This window comes from Dermochelys coriacea, chromosome 3, assembly GCF_009764565.3.
Source record: "Dermochelys coriacea isolate rDerCor1 chromosome 3, rDerCor1.pri.v4, whole genome shotgun sequence".
NCBI classification, from domain to species: Eukaryota; Metazoa; Chordata; order Testudines; family Dermochelyidae; genus Dermochelys; species Dermochelys coriacea.
In genome coordinates, this window is record NC_050070.1 from 7490893 (window position 1) to 7513156 (window position 22264).

At 42.8% G+C, this 22264-nt stretch overlaps 1 protein-coding gene across 18 annotated transcripts in view; it reads left to right on the plus strand.

Moving 5' to 3' along the window:
* HMBOX1 (homeobox containing 1) overlaps nucleotides 1–22264 on the plus strand; it is a 154264-nt gene that overhangs the window by 47264 nt on the left and 84736 nt on the right. For 16 of the 18 annotated variants that reach the window (XR_006279659.1, XR_006279660.1, XR_005292207.2 and 13 more), the window contains exon 2: nucleotides 10726–10809. Coding sequence is in view for 14 of the 18 variants with exons in the window: in XM_038397214.2 (XP_038253142.1) it covers nucleotides 10787–10809 (23 nt within the window). In the remaining 4 variants the exon portion in view is untranslated. Of the gene's footprint in view, nucleotides 1–6389; nucleotides 6437–10725; nucleotides 10810–22264 lie in introns of those variants that run through there. The other 2 variants (XM_043510079.1, XM_038397209.2) reach the window with 1 other exon arrangement.

Consider the following 22264-nt stretch of genomic DNA (forward strand, 5'->3'; position numbering starts at 1 on the left):
ACAAATCCCCTCCAAAAAACTTAAACCACCTCAGTTAGCTTCTAAATTTACTTGCAATACATATACATATGGGAAAACTTAATAAAAAAAAAAAAGTTAGCACCTGAAAATGCAGCTAATAATGGCTGCAATAAAAATAGTGACAGCAATAATCGTATACATAGGCATACGTTCTGGAGGCTATTTCCCATTTAAACTATATCGGTTTCAAAGTAGACCAATATAGCAGTTAAACACTGATCATGGCTCTCTTTAGATCTGTCATTCCATCTTCAGCAACTTACCGTCTTTCTGAAATGCTCACTGAGAGTTTTTTTTGGCTGTTCCATGGAACAGCTTTGATTATTTTTTTTAGCCACTTTGTGGTTATTTTAAGCTTCAGAAAACAATAAAATGTACTCCTCTCTTCCCTTCCCTCCCCCCCCCAGCTCCCCTCCATGCCTTTATGAAAGCAGAATCTGTGTAGATAAAGCACAGTTGATCTGTTAGGAATTACTGTTTCTCAGTTATTCTTTTGGTCTTGCATATCATACCTTTTATGTAGAAGAATATTTAAAGGTGCAGTGCAGAACAGTAGGATGAAAGATTCCTGTGTGAATTGAAGAGTTTTTGTGACATAGGAACCACCCGTTCTTTAACTTCTTTTAATTGAATTTTTTTTCAAAGTGAATTTTAGTGCTCATGAAAGCTGTTGGCTTTGAGATTGAAACGCTCTACTCACAGATAGCACAGGTGGCAGCAGCATGGTCTTATGGTTAAAGCATTAAATTGGGACTCAGGAGCAGTCTTCTGTTTCCAGCTCTACCACAGCTGACCATGGGCAAGTCACTTGATTTTTCTGTACTTTGGTTCCTCATCTGTAATATTTCTGTATCTCATGAAGCTGTTATGAGAATTCATTCACTAATGGTTCTGAGGCACTAATATGACACCGACAAGGATCTTAGAAAAAGCAATATTTGAATTTTAAAAACTCTTACACTGTCCTCCAGAAATGAACCTCAACTCTGACCTGACAGGATCACCTCTAGGTAAGACTGTTGTTTGCAGGTTTCTTTAATCCATGGCTGATTTTCAGAGATGGCTGCTTGTGGTGATAATGTGTCGTGTGGAAAACTGTGCACTGGAAGCAAGACTGAGAATCACCAAACTGATTTCATGTAGGCTACCAAACCTTATGAGATGATGGGGGACTTTTGGTCACTCCTTTTCATATTCAGGAGTGCCAAGCAGGGTCAGATCATAGATCAGTCTAATCCAACCATCTGTCTCAGGAAGTGGGCAGCATTTGATATTTCAGGGACAGGAAGAACCCATATCACTTGGCATTCCCTTACCTAACTTGCAAAGCTGTTCCTTTGATTAAGGACAGAAGGAATTCCTCCTTCCTGACCCTCTCAGTCTATCAGCTTATTCCCAGAAACTTCCGATTTAATTACCCACGTCATCACAACGTGCGTAGCTGCAGGTTTTATTAATGATCATAAAATTATTGAATCGTCTTTAAAATTAATCCATAAATCCAACCACTGTGGTTTTTCACTGATCAGCTCTGGCAGCAGGGAATTCCACAGATTGGCTCGACACTTCACAAGTCCCTTTTATTGGTTCCGTATGTACCATCTTCCCCCCTCCTCCTCCTCCTCCTTCCTGTGCTGGCCTCCCAGCCTCTTATATGCTTTTCTCACAGCTCTGCCCCAAGACAGGGGTTTCTGGTGCGCTCTGCCTCTGTAGGAGCTGAACCAGGATTGGGCAAACTTTTTGGCCCGAGGGCCACATCTGGGAATAAAAATTGTTTGGCGGGGCATGAAAACTCACAAAATTGGGTTTGGGATGCAGGAGGGGGTGAGGGCTCTGGTTGGGGGTGTGGGATCTGGGGGTTGAGGGGTGGGGTGCGGGAGGGGCAGTGAGGGCTCCAGCTGTGAGGGCAGGCTTTGGGGTAGGGCTGGGGATGAGGAGTTCGGGATGTAGGAGGGTGCTCCAGGCTGGGACCAAGGAGATTCGGAGGGGGATCAGGGCTGGGGTAGGGGTTTGGAGCATGGGGGGGTGAGGTGGTGTAAGCTCCAGGCAGCGGTTACCTCAAATGGCTCCCAGAAGCAGTGGCATGTCCCTTCTCCGGCTCCTAAGCAGAGGCCAGGCAGTTCTGTGCACTCCCCTGTCGGCAGGCACTGCCCCTGCAACTCCCATTGGCTGTGGTTCCCAACCAATGGGAGATGCAGGGGTGGCGCTTGGGGCGGGGGCAGCATGCAGAGTGGAGCCCCGTGGCTGCCCCGATGCATAGGAGCTGTAGGGAGGCCATGCTGCTGCTTCCCAGAGATGCGTGGAGTGGCCCCCGACCCCGCTCCCTGGCTGGAGCACTGGAATGGGGCAAACCCCAGACCCCGCTCCCCAGCGGGAGCTCGAGGGCTGGATTAAAATGGCTGGTGGGCCGCATCTGGCTCGTGGGCCATAGTTTGCCCACCCCTGAGCTAAACTGAAGTTTTACCCTCCTGAGAGTCCATTTACCAAGGTAAACAAATGATTTACTGACCTTCCTGCCTCATTGCTGCAGACTGTTGCTGCTCATGGGCACTCTTTGCATCCTATCCTTAAAATGTTCTTTACTCCATTTCAGTACCTCTTGCCTGGACAAAGCTTTATGACTTTGTAAATCAGTCTGAGTGGTATAAAATCAAATGCTTTCCTGAGATCCTGATAACTTATATCTACTGTTTCACTCATGTCTAACCGAACAATTTGGTAGTATAATAAAAAGGATTTCAGCAGATTTGTCAGGCATGACCTTCCTTTTATGAAGCCGTACCGGTTGTCCTCTATTAAATTATGCATTTCCAAATGTTCTTCAATTTTGGCTTTTATCAACACTTGTAATACGTTCACACAGCTGCCGCTGGGTTTTTTGATCTAAAGGATTTCAACAAAAATCTTTGTCACTCCCCAATGTGGTCTACAGATTTTTGCAAAATGCTTTATATAGAATTTTCCTTTAGTTTTCCAGTTTGCTTAATTTATCTTTTCAGATGATAAACTTCTTGAGACTGAGTTTATCTTTTCTTGTATCGCTCTGGGCATCCTGCCTGTGTTTAATACAAAATAATCTGATCACTGTTTGCTAATCATCCGTTCTGTGTGCCATATGTGAAATGAATGGAAGGATTTCAGTCTGATCTTAGCAAGAAGTGATGTTGTCTAGTCTGTGGATAGGGCACTAGACTGGGAGTTGGGAGACCCTGGTTCTTTTTCTAAGCTTTCTCAAGCACGTCACTTCATCCCTCTGTGCATCTTTTTCCCTTCCCATCCTTGCTTGTCTCTGCAGGACAGGGGCTGTCTCTTAGGATGTGTGCCAAACACAATAGGGCCCTGATCTCAATTAGGGCCTCTAAGTGCTACTGTAATACAGGTAAGCGTAATTCTTAGGATACAAGTGTTCATATCACAGAACCTCCAGGGTAGTCAGTATTAGCTGGTAGTCTCAAGAAAGAGGCTAAGAACTGAATGAGCCATTGAGACTCCCCTTTCAGGAGGAGACTCCCCACTGGAACATGTCCGAGGATATGTCTTAATTGTAAAGGTAGCTTGGGTGATGGGCACACTGGTCTAACTCTCTGAGCACCCAAGTTACCCTTCCCCGGATGTGAACAGCTACCCTGCAAAGCCATAGCCAAGTTAGTGCGTTCTCACTGTGCTGCACACTCCAGTGTGTGTTGCTAGGACTTCTGGGGGCACATCCCATGTTTCTTTTGTGCTTTTGTAAGCTGAGCAGCTCTACAGTTCTTTTTCACAGAATTGTGGGAGATCTTGTCTATGCTTCTGGGCTCAAAGATGGAATTGTGGAAAGGTGCTGGAGGACTCTCCATGCTCAAATGGTTTAAACCAGGGTTTCTCAACCCGTGCGTCATGACCCAAAATTGGGTCTCCAGAATGTGTCAAAGGGTTGAAGGGAAGCCTGGGAGAGAGGGTTTGGATCCTGCCTCCACCGTGGTGGGGAGGCACTCCGGGGGAAAGACCTTGTGGGAGCTGGGTCCCTGCCCCTAGGTGGATGGGAAGGCCCTGGCTGTGGTTGCAGAGCTCTCCCTCTCCCTGCATTTGCCCCACAGCAGTAGCTCATGGGGCTGGCTGGTCTCAGCACCCTACTCTGGCTGTTACGACCTGGTACATGAGGCTGCAGCACTACACAGGTTTGGCCTAGCTGCTCCTCCATGGTGATGGCAGGAGGCCAGATGGGCCAAATTTGAGCAAGTGGTACTGGACCCCATACACCAGAAAGCAACAGCACTTGCTCAAATTTGGTCTGACTTACCCTATGTCGGGACACCAGGCCAAATCTTAGCAGTGATGCAACCCTGGAGGCCGCAATGCCTGGAGCGAGGAGCCAAGCCCAGCCAGACCCTCAGGAGAGGAGCCTCAGGAACCACCACTATGGTATGCACGGTGCACTTATTTAGTGCTTACTATGTTAATTTGTATATTATATATCATGAGTAAGAAATATTTAGTAAGCCAGATGTTTTTTGCACTAAAACTGTTTATTGGGTTGTGACAGACCCCGAAGGTTTACAAATGGTTTAGTTGGTGTTGGTCCTGTTTTGAGCAGGGGATTGGACTAGATGACCTCCTGAGGTCTCTTCCAACCCTAATATTCTCTGATTCTATGAATGGGTCCTGAGCCCAAAAAGGTTAAGAATCACTGGGAGGAGCTTGGAGGCAGGGAATTTTTAGGGAAGGCTCCTCAGCTCTGGAACTTGCTTTCCAGAACCCAGATTTATGCACCTTTAGGTCATGTTGCAGAGCTTATCTTTTGTTCAGCGGTTTATTTTGAGGAAGTGGGTGAATGGACTGTAATGACGAGTGAGAGAGTCCTGGATTAGGGTTGGAAGGGAAGATTTCATATTTTGGATACTAGTCCTATTTTTGTACATGCGCCAACAGTTCCAGATGGTCACATCTTAAAATAAGTTTTTTAATAAATACAGCTCTTGTAGTTGTCTAAGTCCTGTTTAAACATTAATCTGAACCTCTCCTATGAATTATTTATTTATTATAGCACAGAAAGGCATAACAAGAACCAGTGGCTGAAAGCTGACCCGAGACAAATTTAAATTAGAAATTAGGCATAAATTTGTAGCAGGGTGATTAACCATTGGCGCAAACTGCCAAGGGAAGTGGTGGATTCTTCATCTGAACATGTCTTCAGATCAAGACTAGCTGCCTTTTTGGAAGAGAGATTCTTTTGCCAAACACAAGTTATGCTTTAGAGAAATGCAAATTATTGAGCTCAATACAGGGGTCTTTGGGTGAATTGTGATGGCCCATGATATACAGACAGCCAAACTAGTTCATCTAATGGTTCCTGCTGGGCTTAAATTCCATGGGTAATTAGAGGAGTTCAGTCTGTAGGTCTGTCTGTTACTTTTGAGAGGAAGGATTGTTTCATGATCAGGGCATAGGACTGGTGAGTTGGATTCTGGCAAAAATTCAGCCTTGGTACAACTTAATTTTTTAAAGACAATAGTATTACACCTGGGCTGAATTTGGCCCATGCTGATTTAACAACCTTCCTCCATGGGTCATCAGCAAGGTTTGGAATTAGGCCCTTGAGCACCATAGCACAGACCTCCACCATTTGAGCTAACGGAGCAGTTCCATTATCTGGTAGCAGTAGTAGGTTTTTAATGGACCATCCACTGGCGCAGGTGCAGCACACATTCAACCAACAGTGTTACGTTATGTGGCCGTAAGACAGCAACTTAATCTTTCTGTGCCTGAGTTACCTTCTAGAAAATAAAGATAAGACTTTCCTGCCTCACAAGTGCATGAAGACTTTTTAAATTCATTGTTTGTGAAGACTTTTTAAGATCCTCAAATGGAAGGTACTAGAGAAATACGAAGTAGTGTACAAAATACAAAGTCTGACTCACTCAAAAAAAAAAATTTTTAAGGAGAAAAATTAATCTTTTTTTCGAAACAAAGTGCTATCAGTGAGATCTTAACCAAGAAACTTCCTTCTTTCTTTTGCCAGTAGTTGTGGATCAGGGGAAGCTGTACTTCAAAACATCTAATTGCACGTAGTGAGAAATGAAGAAAACTGAAGTGGTTCCCAAGAACATATTAGAAAATCTGAACTAAAATGAGAAAGATATCATGTCAAGTGAGACAAATGCAAAGTTGATACTCCAGTGCTTCACACATCCACTTGTCTTTGGCACAGAGAAAATGAGATTTTTAATATTTGAGAAACAGATTGTCATGAAGACTCATCATTGTAAATTTAAGGTGCCTTTACAGTAACTTAGGCTGGGAACAGGATTGTTCATTACATTAAATTCTACAATTGTGGACATGAAGTCCATATTAATCCTGATTTTTTTTTTTTATATTGTCCCTACTAGGAAAGTGAAAAGGAAGGAGTTGTGTGTTTTCCCTGTATTATTAACAGGTAATTTATTTAATTCATAATATGAAGAGGGTAAAGGTTTGTGAGTTTTTACTTGCATATCATCTATAGATTACAGTGGTACCTGCTTTTGCTGCTGTGATTAAGGCTGGCTCAGCATGGTGGTGTATAATAGAAGAAAGAGGGCATTGATACACCATTGTAGAAGTTTGTTGATGGCTGTAGTCATGTTATGTAGGCAGAATATCCTGGCTAAAATTTAGGGAAATGTGCTCTAGATGAAATTACCATAAAGTGGGTGCATAACTGGTTGAAAAACTGTACTCAACAGCAGCTATCAATGGTTTGCTATTAAATTGGGAGGGCGTATCCAGTAGAGTGGTGCAGGGGTCTGTCTTGGGTCTGGTACTATTCCGTATTTACAATGAGGACTCAAGTAACAGTGAGGAGAGAGTGCTTGTAAAATTGGTGGGTGACAACAAGCTGGGAAAGGTTGCAAGCACTTTGGATGACAGAACTAGAATTGGAGAAATGCTCTGAAGCAATAAGTTGAAATTCAGTAAAGACAAGTGCAAAGTACTACACCCTAGGAAGGAAAAAATCAAATACAAGATGCGGAATAAGTGGCGGTGCGGTCATACTGCTGCAAAGGATCTGGGGATTATAGTGAGTCACAAATAGAATATGAGCCAACAATGTGGTGGAGTTGCGAAAAAGACAAATATCATTCCGGGGCTTATTAACAGGAGTCGTACGTGAGACCCGGGAGATAATAGTCTTGCTCCATTTGGCACTTGTGAGCCCTCAGCTGGAGTACTGTGTCCAGTTTTGGGTGTCACACTTTAGAGAAGATGTGGACAAATTGGAGAGCAACAAAAATGACAAAAGGTTTAGAAAACCTGACCTATGAGGAAAAGTTAAAAAACGTGTATGTCGTGTCTTGAGAAGAGAGGAGTGGGGGGGCTTTTATACGTTAAAGGCTTTTCTAAAGAAGGTGGTGATCAATTGTTCTCCATGTCCACTGAAGGTAGGACAAGAAGTAATAGTTGTAATCTGCAGCAAGGGAGGTTTAGGTTAGATATTAGGAAAAACTTTCTAATCGTAAGGGTAATTGAGCTCTGGAATAGGCTTCCAAGGGATGTTGTGGAATCCCCCTTATTGGAGGGTTTTAAGAACAGGTTAGACAAACACCAGTCAGCAATGGTCTAAGCATACAGTAAAAGCTGTTTTATCCGGCACTTCGCCAACCAGAAAGCTCTATAAACCAGCATTTCTGATCTTCATTGGAAGTCCAGTTTATAGTCTGGTTGGTGCACGGCCGGCAGGGGGTTGGGATGTGGGAGGGGGTGCAGAGCGCAGGCTCTGGGAGGGGGCTTGGGGCTGCTGGTTGGGGTGCAGGAGGGGATGCGGGGTGCTGGATCTGGGGGGCACTCACCTCGGGTGGCTCCCCACAAGGAGTGACCTGTCCTGGCTGCTCCTAGGGAGCTGCGGAGCCAGTGTTTGGGGTGGGGGCAGCGCGCAGAACCATCTGATGCACGCCTCTGCCTAGCAGCGGCTGGGACAGGTCGCCCCCCGGATACAGCATCCCGAGCTCCTTCCCATGCCCCAAGCCCTCTCTCACACCCAAACTCCCTCCCTCTTAGTTAATTGGCATTTTTCTCTTCCGGCACCCCCTTTTCTCCAGCATGCTGGATAAAACAGCTTTTACAGTACAGGAGGCTGGATTACATAATCTCTTGAGGTCCTTTCCAGCACTACATTTGTATGTTTTCATTGTTTCTCTTCTTAGGGTAATCAAATCAGAGTCTCTCTTGAGAAGGCCCTTTACTATTTCTCCCTGATCAACATTAGACCAACTTTCCTTTTGGCCAAGGAGGATCAGTTGTAACCCTCACCAGAGGTTTTGACACTGTCCCTACATTAGCTGGAGGAGTCACTAGTTTCCCCTCCTCTTTTTCCTGTTTAATCTAATCTACTTTCACAATTTGAGCTACTATGGCTACCCTAAGGACCTCAGATCTACCCTGATGTTTGTGACTGCTGTCTGAACATCCCATGTCCACCCCAGCCTTTAACATGGAAAAACTGAATGTCTCATATTTCCTCCCAAAGCCTTTTCTCTTCATCTCCGTTGAAATTCTACTGTCCTAACCATCACCCAGGCTCACAAGCTTGTCGCCCTTTTTAGATGTTTCCTTCTCCTCCTCCCCTAGAATCATAGAATACCAGGGTTGGAAGGGACCTCAGGAGGTCATCTAGTCCAACCCCCTGCTCAAAGCAGGACCAATCCCCAATTTTTGCCCCAGATCCCTAAATGGACCCCTCAAGGATTGAACTCACAACCCTGGGTTTAGCAGGCCAATGCTCAAACTACTGAGCTACCCCTCCCTTCGCTACTTGCATCCAGTTTCCAGTTCTTTATATATAACATGTTGGAAATCTGTACCATCCTTTCTTTTCCATTACCACCACTAAAATCCTTGTCTGTGCCTTGGTCATCTTTCACCTAAGTCCCTGCAGCCTCCTCTTTTTTGGCTCTCCGTATCTCACCTAGCTCCCACTCCAGTTTTTAAAATTCTGTTTTGTGGCGATGGAAAGTGATTGTCTTTAACTCTACTGGCTATCTGCACTGCTTTTTCCTTGCTCTTGGCCTAGGATCAAGCATCAGAGCTAGAGTCCTGAACTCACTATAATTAGGCCTTCTGCCCTTCAGAAAGTTTATATATATTTTAAGATGTGACTTTATTTTGTTTCTGTTTAACACAGAAACTACTTTGGTTTTCAAAGCTGAAATTTGGCAGTTGGTCAACAATATGATCTCATTGCTTTTGTGACTTCAGCTGAGGGAAAACATTTTTAATGCAGTTGAGAGGTTTAACGAGAGTAGTTTACTTCATAACAATATTTGGAAAGGGAGATTTGGAGGGCGTGGGAGAGAGAGGCTGACTCTGGTGCACATATGAATCTGTCTTTCCCCATCCTTCAGTATGTTCAACACAGTGTCATAGCTGCTATCCCAGGCACAATTTTTTTGGAATAAATAGAAAAGAGGATAACAGGACCAATGTCCCCCAGTGCTCATCTCTTGCAGTCCCCAAAAATTGTTCAGGATCTGACCACTTGATTTTAATGGAAGATCCAAACTCAGCACAGGGAAGATGAACTGCACCCTTTCTGTCCCCTAAATCCATGCTAGTAGGACTGAGGGGATAAAATATTGCTTCTTATCCAGCTGGAAGGTTTGCTGTTGAGTGGCAACAGTTGAGCTTTTATTCATGCTGTTATGTAAATTTGTGTGGTACCTTCTGGGTCTCTCTGTATTCTAGGGCTTTTCCATTGATGATTCTAGTTCCAGTCATGCATGTTATAGAGTGGTCTGTCCCAGACTGAATGAAGTATCCTATAATCCTATAATACAAGTAACTCTCTCTGTAGTCTGCCTGAGCATGTCCTGCCTGCCTGATAGTTCTGTTTTTGCAGTGCTTCCAACTCATGCCACCTTGGGGAGCAAGTCACTCGAAATGGTAGCTAAAGAAAGCATTATTAGGTCACCTATCTTCATAATATTTAGCACTTCAGAGCTTTTTGCAGACATTAATTAATCCTCAGATACCCCTGGAAGAGAGATAAGTAATTGTGGCTAGCATCATTTTACAGAGTAGTAAATGGAGGCACAGATTATTTTTACCCATGGCCATAGAGACTCTATTGTAGTCTGGATTTCTTAGCCCGGAGACCTATGGTTATAGAACCAGATGCCACCATTCTCAGTAGAGTTCTATGTACATTGATTTGTATGTTTAATTATATATGCAGATGGATTTGTCACAGATTACCATGATAGTAATGAGACTTTAAAATATACTTATATTGACGCAGAGTGTACTTAGCTGGTCATTCTTTTGGGGCCTATAAATATCAAATTGTAACATGAATCGTTATAATGTGTATGGTGTTTAAATGTGAAGAATTATTTACTAAGGGCCAATTTGAAATCAATGGGGAAGCTCCAGTTGATGTCAATGGGATGAGTCTGGGGCCTGAATGGTACTTGGAATACAACAAAATATTGAAAGATTGTATGAGAAATTCAAGGACCGCAGGGGGGGATTTCCCTTAATTTATCATATTCAGTAGTGTGGTCCCGGTTTTCTGCTCTCAAAATGGTGGGTTCAGATTATTTTAAGGTGTCTTTCTGTCTGGCTTTTATAAAGCTGCACATCATGATGGTATCCAAGTTCTGCTTTTGTTAGCCAGATAGTAAAAATGAAAATGCCTTTATATTTTGAGCAAATTTTAATGGTATTTTTTCTCTGACTTGTCTGTTACAGAATGGTAAATAACACTGAAGACCCCTGCGAGGCTTTCTGACTTGCCCTCCTCATGTAAAGTATGCTCAGAACCTTTCCAGTAGTGTAAGTACAATATCAAGAAGTCACTCCAGGAAAGTTCAAAAGTTGACATTTCTGTAATTCAGTATAAAGAGAATAAAGGAATGGTTACAACTGTGGTCAGGAGACAAATGCTTGTAACTTTTAAGTTTGTGCTATACTTAAAATGTATACTAACATAGCTATGTCAGTTGGGGGTGTGAAAAAAACACATCCTTGGCTAACATAGCTAGGCCAATAAAAAACCCCAGTATTAATGCAGCTTTGCCAACAGAAGAGTGCTTCTGTTGGCATAGCTAATGTCATTCAGGGAGGAGGTGTTCCTACACTGCTAGAAAAACTCCCTCTGTCGATATAAGCTGCATCTACACTAGGGGGCTTTGCCAGCAAAGCTATGCCCACATAGGCTCTGTAGTGTAAACATGGCCTTAGAAACTTTGAGGTGAATGATAGAGCATTACCATTTAGATTCATAGATTCATAGATACTAAGGTCAGAAGGGACCATTCTGATCATCTAGTCCAACCTCCTGCACAACGCAGGCCACAGAATCTCACCCACCCACTCCTATGAAAAACCTCACCTATGTCTGAGCTATTGAAGTCCTCAAATCGTGGTTTAAAGACTTCAAGGAGCAGAGAATCCTCCCTCAAGTGACCCGTACCACCAGGCTACAGAGGAAGGTGAAAACTTCCGGGCCTCTTCCAATCTGTCCTGGAGGAAAATTCTTTCCCGACCCCAAATATGGTGATCAGCTATGGGCAAGATTCACCAGCCAGATACTACAGAAAATTCTTTCCTGGGTAACTCAGATCCCATCCATCTAATAGCCCATCTCAGGGGATTAGTCCTATTTACCCTGAATATTTAAAGATCAATAAATTACCAAAATCGCATTATCCCATCATACCATCTCCTTCATAACTTTTCGAGTAGAATCTTAAAGCCAGATAGATCATTTGCCCCCACTGCTTCCCTTGGAAGGCTATTCCAAAACTTCACTCCTCTGATGGTTAGAAACCTTCGTCTAATTTCAAGTCTAAACTTCCTGGTGGCCAGTTTATACCCATTTGTTCTTGTGTCCACATTGGTGCTGAGCTTAAATAATTCCTCTCCCTCTCCTGTATTTATCCCTCTGATATATTTATAGAGAGCAATCATATCTCCCCTCAACCTTCTTTTAGTTAGGCTAAACAAGCCAAGCGCCTTAAGTCTCCTTTCATAAGACAAGTTTTCCATTCTTCGGATCATCCTAGTAGCCCTTCTCTGTACCTGCTCCAGTTTGAATTCATCCTTTTTAAACATGGGAGACCAGAACTGCACACAGTATTCCAGGTGAGGTCTCACTAGTGCCTTGTATAATGGTACTAAAACCTCCTTATCCCTACTGGAAATACCTCTCCTGATGCATCCCAAAACCGCATTAGCTTTTTTCACAGCCATATCACATTGGCAGCTCATAGTCATCCTATGATCAACCAATACTCCAAGGTACTTCTCCTCTTCCGTTACTTCTAACTGATATTCCCCAGCTTATAACTAAAATTCTTGTTATTAATCCCTAAATGCATAACCTTACACTTCTCACTATTAAATTTCATCCTATTACTATTACTCCAGTTTACAAGGTCATCCAGATCCTCCTGTATAATATCCCGATCCTTCTCTGATTTGGCAATACCTCCCAGCTTTGTATCATCTGCAAACTTTATTAGTACACTCCCACTTTTTGTGCTGAGGTCAGTAATAAAAAGATCAAGTAAGATTGGTCCCCAAACTGATCCCTGAGGAACTCCACTGGTAACCTCCCTCCAACCTGACAGTTCGCCTTTCAGTAGGACCCGTTGTAGTCTCCCCTTTAACCAATTCCTTATCCACCTTTTGATGTTCATATTGATCCCCATCTTTTCCAATTTAACTAATAATTCCCCATGTGGCACGGTATGAAACGCCTTACTGAAATCTAGGTAAATTAGATCCACTGCGTTTCCTTTGTCTAAAAAATCTGTTACTTTCTCAGAGGTGAGATCAGGTTGGTTTGGCACGATCTACCTTTTGTAAAATCATGTTGTATTTTGTCCCATTTACCATTGACTTCAATGTCCTTAACTAATTTCTCCTTCAAAATTTTTTCCAGGACCTTGCATACTTCAGATGTCAAACTAACTGGCCTGTAGTTACCCGGATCACTTTCTTTTCCTTTCTTAAAAATAGGAACTATATTAGCAATTCTCCAATCATTTGATACAACTCCTGAGTTTACAGATTCATTAAAAATTCTTGCTAATGGGCTTGCAATTTCAGGTGCCAATTCCTTTAATATTCTTGGATGAAGATTATCTGGGCCCCCCGATTCAGTCCCATTAAGCTGTTTGAGTTTCGCTTCTACCTCAGATATGGTAATATCTACTTCCATATCCTCATTCCCATTTGTCATGCTACCATTATCCCTAAGATCCTCTTTAGTCTTATTAAAGACTGAGGCAAAGTATTTGTTTAGAGGTTGGGCCATGCCTAGATTATCTTTAACCTCCACTCCATCCTCAGTGTTAAGCGGCCCCACTTCTTCCTTCTTAGTTTTCTTCTTATTTATATGGCTATAGAACCTTTTACTATTGGTTTTAATTCCCTTTGCAAGGTCCAACTCTACTCGACTTTTAGCTTCTCTCACTTTATCCCTACATCTTCTGACCTCAATTAGGTAGCTTTCCTTGCTGATCCCTCCCATCTTCCACTCTCTGTATGCTTTCTGCTTCTTCTTAATCACCTCTCTAAGATGCTTGCTCATCCAGCTTGGTCTATAACTGCTGCCTATGAATTTTTCCCCCTTTCTTGGGATACAGGCTTCCAATAGCTTCTGCAGCTTTGATTTAAAGTAATCCCAGGCCTCCTCTACCTTTAGATCCATAAATTCTTCAGTCAAATCCACTTCCCTAACTAATTTCCTTAATTTTTGAAAGTCAGCCCTTTTGAAATCAAAATCCCTAGTTGCAGATTTATTTTTGTTAATCCTTCCGTTCAGTTTGAACTGAATTAGCTCATGATCACTTGAACCAAGATTATCTCCTACAACCATTTCTTCTATGAGGTCCTCACTACTCACCAAAACCAAATCTAAAATGGCATTCCCCTCTAGTCAGTTCAGCAACTACTTGATGAAGGAATCCATCAACTATCGCATCTAAGAAAATCTGAGCCCTATTATTATTTCTAGCACTGGTCCTCCAGTCTATATCTGGGAAGTTAAAGTCTCCCAGGATCACGCAGTTTCCATTAATATTTACTTTATTAAAAACATTAAAAAGGTCTCTATCCATATCCAAATTAGATCCCGGTGGTCCATAGCACACCCCAAGCACTATTGTAGGAGAGGCTCTACTAGTTATCTTCCCCAATGTCATTTTTGCCCAGATGAACTCTCTTATCCATTGCATCGCTTCTTATTTCTTTACATTCTACCTCATCGTTAATATACAATACTACTCCACCACCTTTACCTTTGTTTCTGTCTTTCCTAAAGAGCACATACCCTTCAATACCTGTAGTCCAGTCATGACTACTATTCCACCATGTTTCTGTTATCCCTATAATATCTGGTTTCACTTCCTGCACCAGTAGCTCTAGTTCCTCCATTTTGTTACCTAGGCTCCTCGCATTGGTGTACAAACATCTTAATTTTTGCTGTTTGGCCTCTCTCACATTTTGTACCCTATTAGGCACAGTCATTCTACAGCCAGTATAACCTATTAGGCTGGTATCCACACTGCCCTCGCTCCTTATATACATTCTCCTACCCATGGTTGTATCCTTTCTTACTTCATCGTCTTCCCTCTCAATGCTAAAATCTGGCATGGAGATTACCTGGACATCTCCCAACCATCTCCCCCAAATTCCTAGTTTAAAGCTCTCTTTATCAGTTGTGCCAGCTTCCATCCTAGAAGTCTATTTCCTTCCTTACTCAGATGAAGTCCATCCCGAGAGAACAGTCCTCTGTCCTTGAATGCCTCCCAGAGGCCATACATCCCAAAGCCCTCCTTATAGCCCCACTGCCTAAGTCATCTGTTGACAGTCATAATCTTGTCACACCTTTGTTGCCCTTCTCTAGGAACCGGCAGAATCCCACTAAAGATCACCTGAGCCTTGATTTCCTTAAGCGTCTTCCCCAGCCTACCTTAGTCTCCCTTAATACTTTCCAGCGAGAATCTAGCCGTATCATTTGTTCCCACATGAAGGATAATTAGGGGATTCTTTCCCGCTCCCTTTAGGATCCTTTTCAACCTCAGGTCTACATCCCGTATCTTAGCACCTGGAAGACAGCACACCCTTCTATTCTCTGGATCAGCTCTAGTTACAGGCCTGTCTATTCTTCTCAATAAAGAGTCCCCTATCACATAGACCTGCCTTTTCCTGGTGACAGTGCTATTCTCCAGTCTCTCCCCTATTCCCTCTGGCTGCAAGTTCTTTCCATTCCTATTTTCCCTTATAATCCTCTTCAACCCATCCTGTATCCTCCTGGGGCTCATATTTGGTGTAGTCTCCATTGACTCTTCCGCTTTTCCTATAGGACTAGCCTCTCTTCTCTTCTTCCTTGCTCTTCCATCTTCAGCGACTACCTGCTGAGCCCCTTCTTCATTTTCCAACTCTGCAAACCTGTTCCTAAACTCTATTTCTCCTTCACTAGCCAGTCTTTTCCTCTGCCTGGTTCTTTTAGTCACATGCTTCCACTGACCACTTTCCTCACCTAGTCTCCCCTCAAAATTCCCCAGCCCTGCTTCCATCTGTAAGTCTGAGCTTTTCCCTTCAGATATCTCATGTCTTTGTTCTATCATCTGCTCAAACCCCTTCCTAAACTCAACCAGACTTTCCACCTGCATCTCCAAACCTCGGATCTTTTCCTCCATCAGCTCTATCAGATGACATTTCATGCAGAAAAAACTCTTACCGGTTTCCCCCTCCATGATCATGTACATATCACAGCTTCCACATCCAGTCATCCTCATTGTGTCTTCAACTACATGAGTCACTCCCACAGCTGCCTCTGTATCTATCATAGCCTTCCCACCTAAGTCCTGTTAATCTGGGAAACACTTTAACACTTCCATTTAAGACTGGAAATCTTCTCATGTCTCCTGGACATAATGGTTAAACATCAATGCTCTCAAGGAGGTTTAACATCCTTGGTGTGAGTTAGTAGAAAGGATTACAGGGGCCATATGGGTGGTGATATATAAGAAGAACAAAAAGCCTAAGGCAGTGTCCATTAGAGTGAAAATAATTGGTTGCACCAGTTTAAGTTGGAATATCTCCTCTATTTTTGTCTTGTTGTCTTAGGGTTTGTAAAAATAATTGTAAAAGCAATATAAATGCCTGTATCCTTATGCTGCTCTATATCTTTGTTTTGCTTTTGTTTAACTCAAGCTGAAAAGCTTTGGGTGTGAATTCAAAACACCTCAGAATTCAGGTATCTTTAAATCTGGGCTTTGAGTTAAGCCTTCTAGTTTATATGCTTATGTATGGTTTTCACCATAACAACCTCCCACTCTCAGCTGCACACAGTAAGTGAGCCACTGGATTTAGAGTTTAGGAAATGTACCAGATTGCCTGACACTGGAAAGTAAACTCCTCTGTTCACAGAACAGGTAGCAAGAAGCAGGCCTGCAAGCATTTTCTGTGAATGTGCTCAATTCTCTGCAGGAAGAATCACCTCTAGGGCTCAGATCTGTCTGTATAATACCAATGCCACAAATATCTGCGCTGAGGCTCATGGCAAGGGTAATAGTTGAGATGGTTTTTGTGCTGTGGCCACCTGTCGACTAAACTACCAACATGTTTCAAAAAGGCCCCTGGAGACAACTCTGAGACTTTTTTAGTTGCTTCTGGATTTGAACTAGTAATTTAGAAGTGAAAGGCTTCTTATTACATTACCGGTCTTTTCAGCCACGCCCATCTTCTCTTATCATAGCTGGAAATATTTCAGATTTATTTCAGTATTGAATAGAGACACCATTTAAAAATTTTAAAGATTTAATCCACAGTAGGAAAGAAACTTGGAGGTAATGCCAACGCTGCCCTCGCCTCCGTTGGTTACACCTCTGTGTTACAGGCTGCAGAATGACTGGTGAACTTAGGGTAGGTCTACATTGCAATTGAAAACCGTGACTGGCCTGTGCCAGCTGACTCGGGCTTGTTGAGGCTGTTTAATTACAGTATAGATGTTCAAGCTTGGACTGCAGCCCAGGCTCTAGGACTCTGCAGGGTAGGAAGGTCCCGAGCCTGAACATCTACACTGCAGTTAAACAGCCTCTTAGCCTGAGCTCCTGTGAGCTCAAGTCAGCTGGCATGGACCAGGTTTTTAACTGCCATGTAGACATACCCTGAGCGATCACCTGAGCTGTGTATGGGCACAAGGACAGCCCAGCCTGTCAGTCTTAACTCTGAATCAGACTCTTAACACAATTTTAATGCCTGGTTTGTAGATTTAGACTATTAGCTCTGCTGTCCTGGTCTAATTTCAATTATGTTCTGCCTCTCTAAATTCTGTGTGCAGTTTTAGTTGGGTACTGTGTTCTTCGATGACTTTTTCCAAAATTGTTGTGGAATGTTACTCTGTACTGTGAAACAGATGCTGTCTTTCATCCCGGAGGTGGCAGCTTTTCAACTGAGGATTAGAGGCAGAATATTAGAATGGAGGAAAAACACTCCACTTAAATGGTGTGTTGGGTTGAAAAAAATTTTCAGACTAAACTATAGATTAATTTATGTAAATAGGCTTAACAAATAAGTGATGGAGACAAAGAAAATGAAGGGCTATAAAACAGTAGTGATGCAAACCTACTATCCAGATGGGACCAATTGTGAAATCATGATCTTCTTCAAGCCTATATTTTTTTAAAAAAGGAGGTAACAGCTATCAAACCTACTGCAAAGGCTCCCAGAAATGAGTTTAATTTTGCAATTCTTAATCAGGGCAGGAAATAGTTCTTCAGAAGAACCAAAGAATACAAAACTACAGCAGAATTTTAGAGATATACAAGGCTTGAGAGCTTCAAGAATCAGATCACAGCTCTGAAACTGATTCCCTCTGTGACCTGAAGTAAATAAATTCTCTGTATCACTTTCCCTATCTGTACAGTGGGGTGAATTATCTACTTACCTCACAGTGCATGTTGTGACGGAATATGGCCATAAGTATCTATATTAATTGCATGTTTTGGTCTGTATCCCAAAACGTGGTGATTATATGCTTGACGTCTGATGGGATCGGACAGTTGGAACACCCTCACTCTCAGGGGAGGCATGGTCTCCAGGCCAGCGATTACAAGCCATTGAGACTAATGGGTCTAACTACTCATACAATGGAGCAGGCCTCAGGGGTGCATTCTCCTGGATAAGCTCCTGCTGACTGGAAAAAAAACAGGTTGAATCTGGGTCAAAGAGAACGAGGTTTAAGGCTTGTCTACAAACTGAGTTATTCAGGAATAACAATGTCTCCATGAGCTGACAAGCCCGGAGACAAACCCTCTTTCTGTCACAGAACAACAGGGCATGCTGAGAGTGGTGACCGATGTGGGTCACAGAAAGATCTGGGCTTGCTAGAAGAATATAAGCTGCTTCTGAAGAGGAAAGCCTATCTAACTCAGGCCTGGTCTACACTACAGACTTTTGTTGGTATAGTAATGTTGTTTAGGGTTGTGATTTTTTTTTTAAACAATATTTTTATACAGGCAAAAAGTCTAGTGTAGACACAATTATGTCAGCAAAAAAGTGCTTTTGCCAGTATAGCTTTTGTTCGGGTAACTGATATAAACTATGCAGGCAAAAGCACTCCCTTCTGGAATAAGCTGCGTCTACAGTAGCAGGGTTTCCTGCTATAGCTATATTGGCAAACTCCTTCTAGTGTAGACAAAGCCTTACCTCGCAGTGAAGGGTAAGATTACATGAGTCTAAATATGTATGTAGGTTGTTTGTTTTAAAATCCTTTATTTCTTGGATGCTTTGTTCCAACTACTGAGTAAAAATACTTGGTTTTAAGAACACCAGTAGTCACTATCACTGATCATAGGTTCTGTGGAATTGCAAATGGCTGAAATCCAGTCAGACCTGCAGCGTGATAAGCAGTTGATATATACCAAGCAGTGTTTATTCTGGTCCTGGTCTTAAAAGGTCACATCCCTACTCCACCACAGACTTCCTGTATGACCTCAGGCAAGTCTATCCTTTGTCCCATTTCCCCATCTGTAAAATGAAGAGAATAGCACTTCCCTAGCACATGGGGTGCTGTGAAGATAGATACATAAAAGGTTCTGAGGTGTATGCTAAAAATGACAGTGTGGCCACAGCTACTCGGGCTGGCCGCCTGAGTACATAACCAGGAGGTCAGGCAGGATTATGCTTTGGCAACTAGTCCAAGCTGCCTCCCATGGCACTGCAGCCACACTGCTATTTTTAGAGCGCTAGCTCAAGCAGAGCTAATGCATGTCTGTCTACCTGCACTTGGAAGCACACTCCCAGCTGCTGTGTAGAGATACCCTGAGTGCTTTTCAGCACTGCATTAAGTGATATAGCTCACATCTGTCATCTATTGTCTTGGCCTCTCCCTATGGGGAGAAGCATATGCAGTAGAGTGTCTCTTGTTTTGGTAGGATTTTTTTTTCAATGTACATGTTGCTCTGTATTTATGTTGGAGAAGACAAGGTCAAATAAATGCACCTTGCACTTGGAGTGGAAGGTGGTAAGGTTTGTGACGGTCCTTAGTTCCTGGGGGAGTTCATTCATAGTCCTTCCCTGTGTTCAGTAGTCCTCCTATCAGGCACAACAAAGAAATAGTGGAGTCTGCCCTAGAACCAACAGCTTTAATTCCTACCACACTGCTCTGAAGTAGCAATGATAGTAGCCCTGATTTTACAGATGGAGAACTTGAGGAGCAGAGAGATTAAAGCCTGGGCTACACCTAAAGCATGGGTCAACCCAGCTACGTCTCTTGGATGTGAAAACCCCAAGAGATGTAGTTAAACACACTTAAGCTCTGGTATAGACATGACTAGGTCAATAGAAAAATTCTTGCGGATTTTACAGTGACGTAAAAAACCCCTTTCATCGCTGTAGCAAGTTTCTATGCTATAGCAGCATAGCTGCAACTCTGCTTGTAGTGTAAACATACCCTATGTCAGACCCTAGAGAGAGTAGATGTCAGAGCTGGTAGTAGAACTCAGGAATTCCAGGCTCCTAATCCTGTGCTCAGTCAGAGGTAAACATTTTTGTAAGACTTTGATTATGAAAATAATCAGCTTTTATATAGTATTTTTTATCTGTATTGCAGATCTCAAAGTGATTTACAAAGGTGGGCAAACATTATTATCCTCATTTTACAGAGGGGAAACCGCCGCAGGGCTTAAGTCACTTGCCCAAGGTGACACGGGAGTGTCAATGGTAAAACCAGGACTAGAGCTCAGGTCTACTTAATACCAACCAGCCGCTATCCACTGGACCGCAATTGATCAGCTGTAGAGAATTCCAAAGACTAAATGGAACAATAGTTTACAGAGAGAACCAGAATGTGGGGCAGTTTTGTTTTGGTATTTGGTTTTAAAGCTAGTTCAGAAACCAGAGGACCCCCTAAAGGAGTGATGTGCTGATAGGCTGAGAGTGGAATATCAACTATGTTCTCTGAGTGAGTATTTGATTACACTGGATTTATTTTCAGAAGTTTCAGACTGCTCTTATTAACTGTCACCATTTTGATTGAAAGCATGTGGCAGTGTTCTGCATTCATAAGACTGTTTTGCATTCATAAACAGAATCAGCAATGCTTAAACTTGGTAGATCAGTTAGTCTGATTTCACTGCTTAGAAGTCTTCGGTTTTATTTCCTTAGGACTAGAGCAGTCATTAGAAGTGTTGCATTTATGTTTGTGGATCAGGATAAATGGGAGTGGAGTCTTCTTTGAAAATCAGAACTAAGGGATGCAACTGTAAAAGCTAATTATCTATCTAAAAAGCTATCTTACATGTAGGGATGACTCTGTATTTATTGACATGATGAGCACTTTTAAGGCCTGATTTTTCTTTCTTACACAGGTAAAACTCCATTGAAGTAGCTGGAGATACTATTGCTTTACATAAGCGTTAAGGAGAAGAGACTCATATCCTTAGTTCTTAATTGCAACCCAGCATTCGTAGCACTGACTGTAGCTTCAAAAGTGGCATTACTGAGGCCTTGTCTCAACTACCGCGGTAAGTCGACCTAAGTTACACTACTTCAGTTACATGAATAACATAACTGAAGACGACATAACTTAGGTTGACTTAACGCGGTGTCTATACCGTGCTGTGTCGATGGGAGACGCTCTCCTGCTGACTTACTCTTCTTGGGGAGCTGGAGAACCTGAGTCAATGGGAGAGCCCTCTGCCATCGACTTAGCGGGTCTTCACCAGACCCACTACATTGACACCGCTGTGAGATCACAGCAGTGCTGATCTACCAGTCAATGTAGACGTGGCCTTAATATAGCACAAAGGATTCTGGGACATAATATCAGAGAGACAGCTGCCTGCTGCGCATAGTTGAGACAAAAATGGCATACACTTGTGAAGTGGCAACTGAGTGAGCAGAAACTTGATAGTTTTCGAAGAACAGTCTAGAACTGGCATATTAATTGTTTTAGTTCTAATGCTCCTTACAGTGTTGTGCCCTGTGTGTGGCAACTTAACTTATTCCTTAGTCCTCTCTTACCTAGTGGTGGATGGGAAACAACCTTGAAGTCTCTGTCTCTTGGAGCTGGTAGCAGTGGGCATTACCAAACTAAGGGGAGCTAGTTACACTATTCACTGTATCTTCTATGCTGGCTGTTGTATGGAGTGATCATAGTTTTAAAGGGAGCTGTCTTGCTTGAGCTCTCTGCAGGGATGAGCTGCGCTGGTAAACCAGGAAAGATGAAAGGCAGAATAGGGAGGGGAGGGGAGAAAATGAAGAGACTAGAGGGTTGAAGCCTCTTCTTGATGACTGGGGGCATATATAAAAAAGTCTTAGGAGAAAAACATTTTATATAGTATAAGTTGGGTATAATGTACAACATGTATATATGGAGAGGCTAAAACATTGACAACCTGGATGGCTGAAGGCAGAATAGACTCTCCCATCAAAGATATTGGTTGAAATCCAGCCTGAATTGGTTATGACATTAAATTGTTATCAGCTCAGCCAGTTAGCTTGTGTGAAATTAGTTGTTTGGTCTCAGTCAAACCAGACAAATAAACTGCATAAAAAGCACCACCACAACTGGCAGAAAGTGATAGTCTTGCTAGTAGTCTCAGCAGAGGGGCCTAAGATTCAAGGGAGACTTAACTGCACGTTATGGGGGCAGTGTGAGGGAAGCTTGTACAGCTGCTGTGTGCATTGTACCTGTTTTGTGACTATAGAAATACAGTCTTCAAGGCTGTACGGTCAGCATTTCTCGTCAGCACAAAATTCACAAACACAG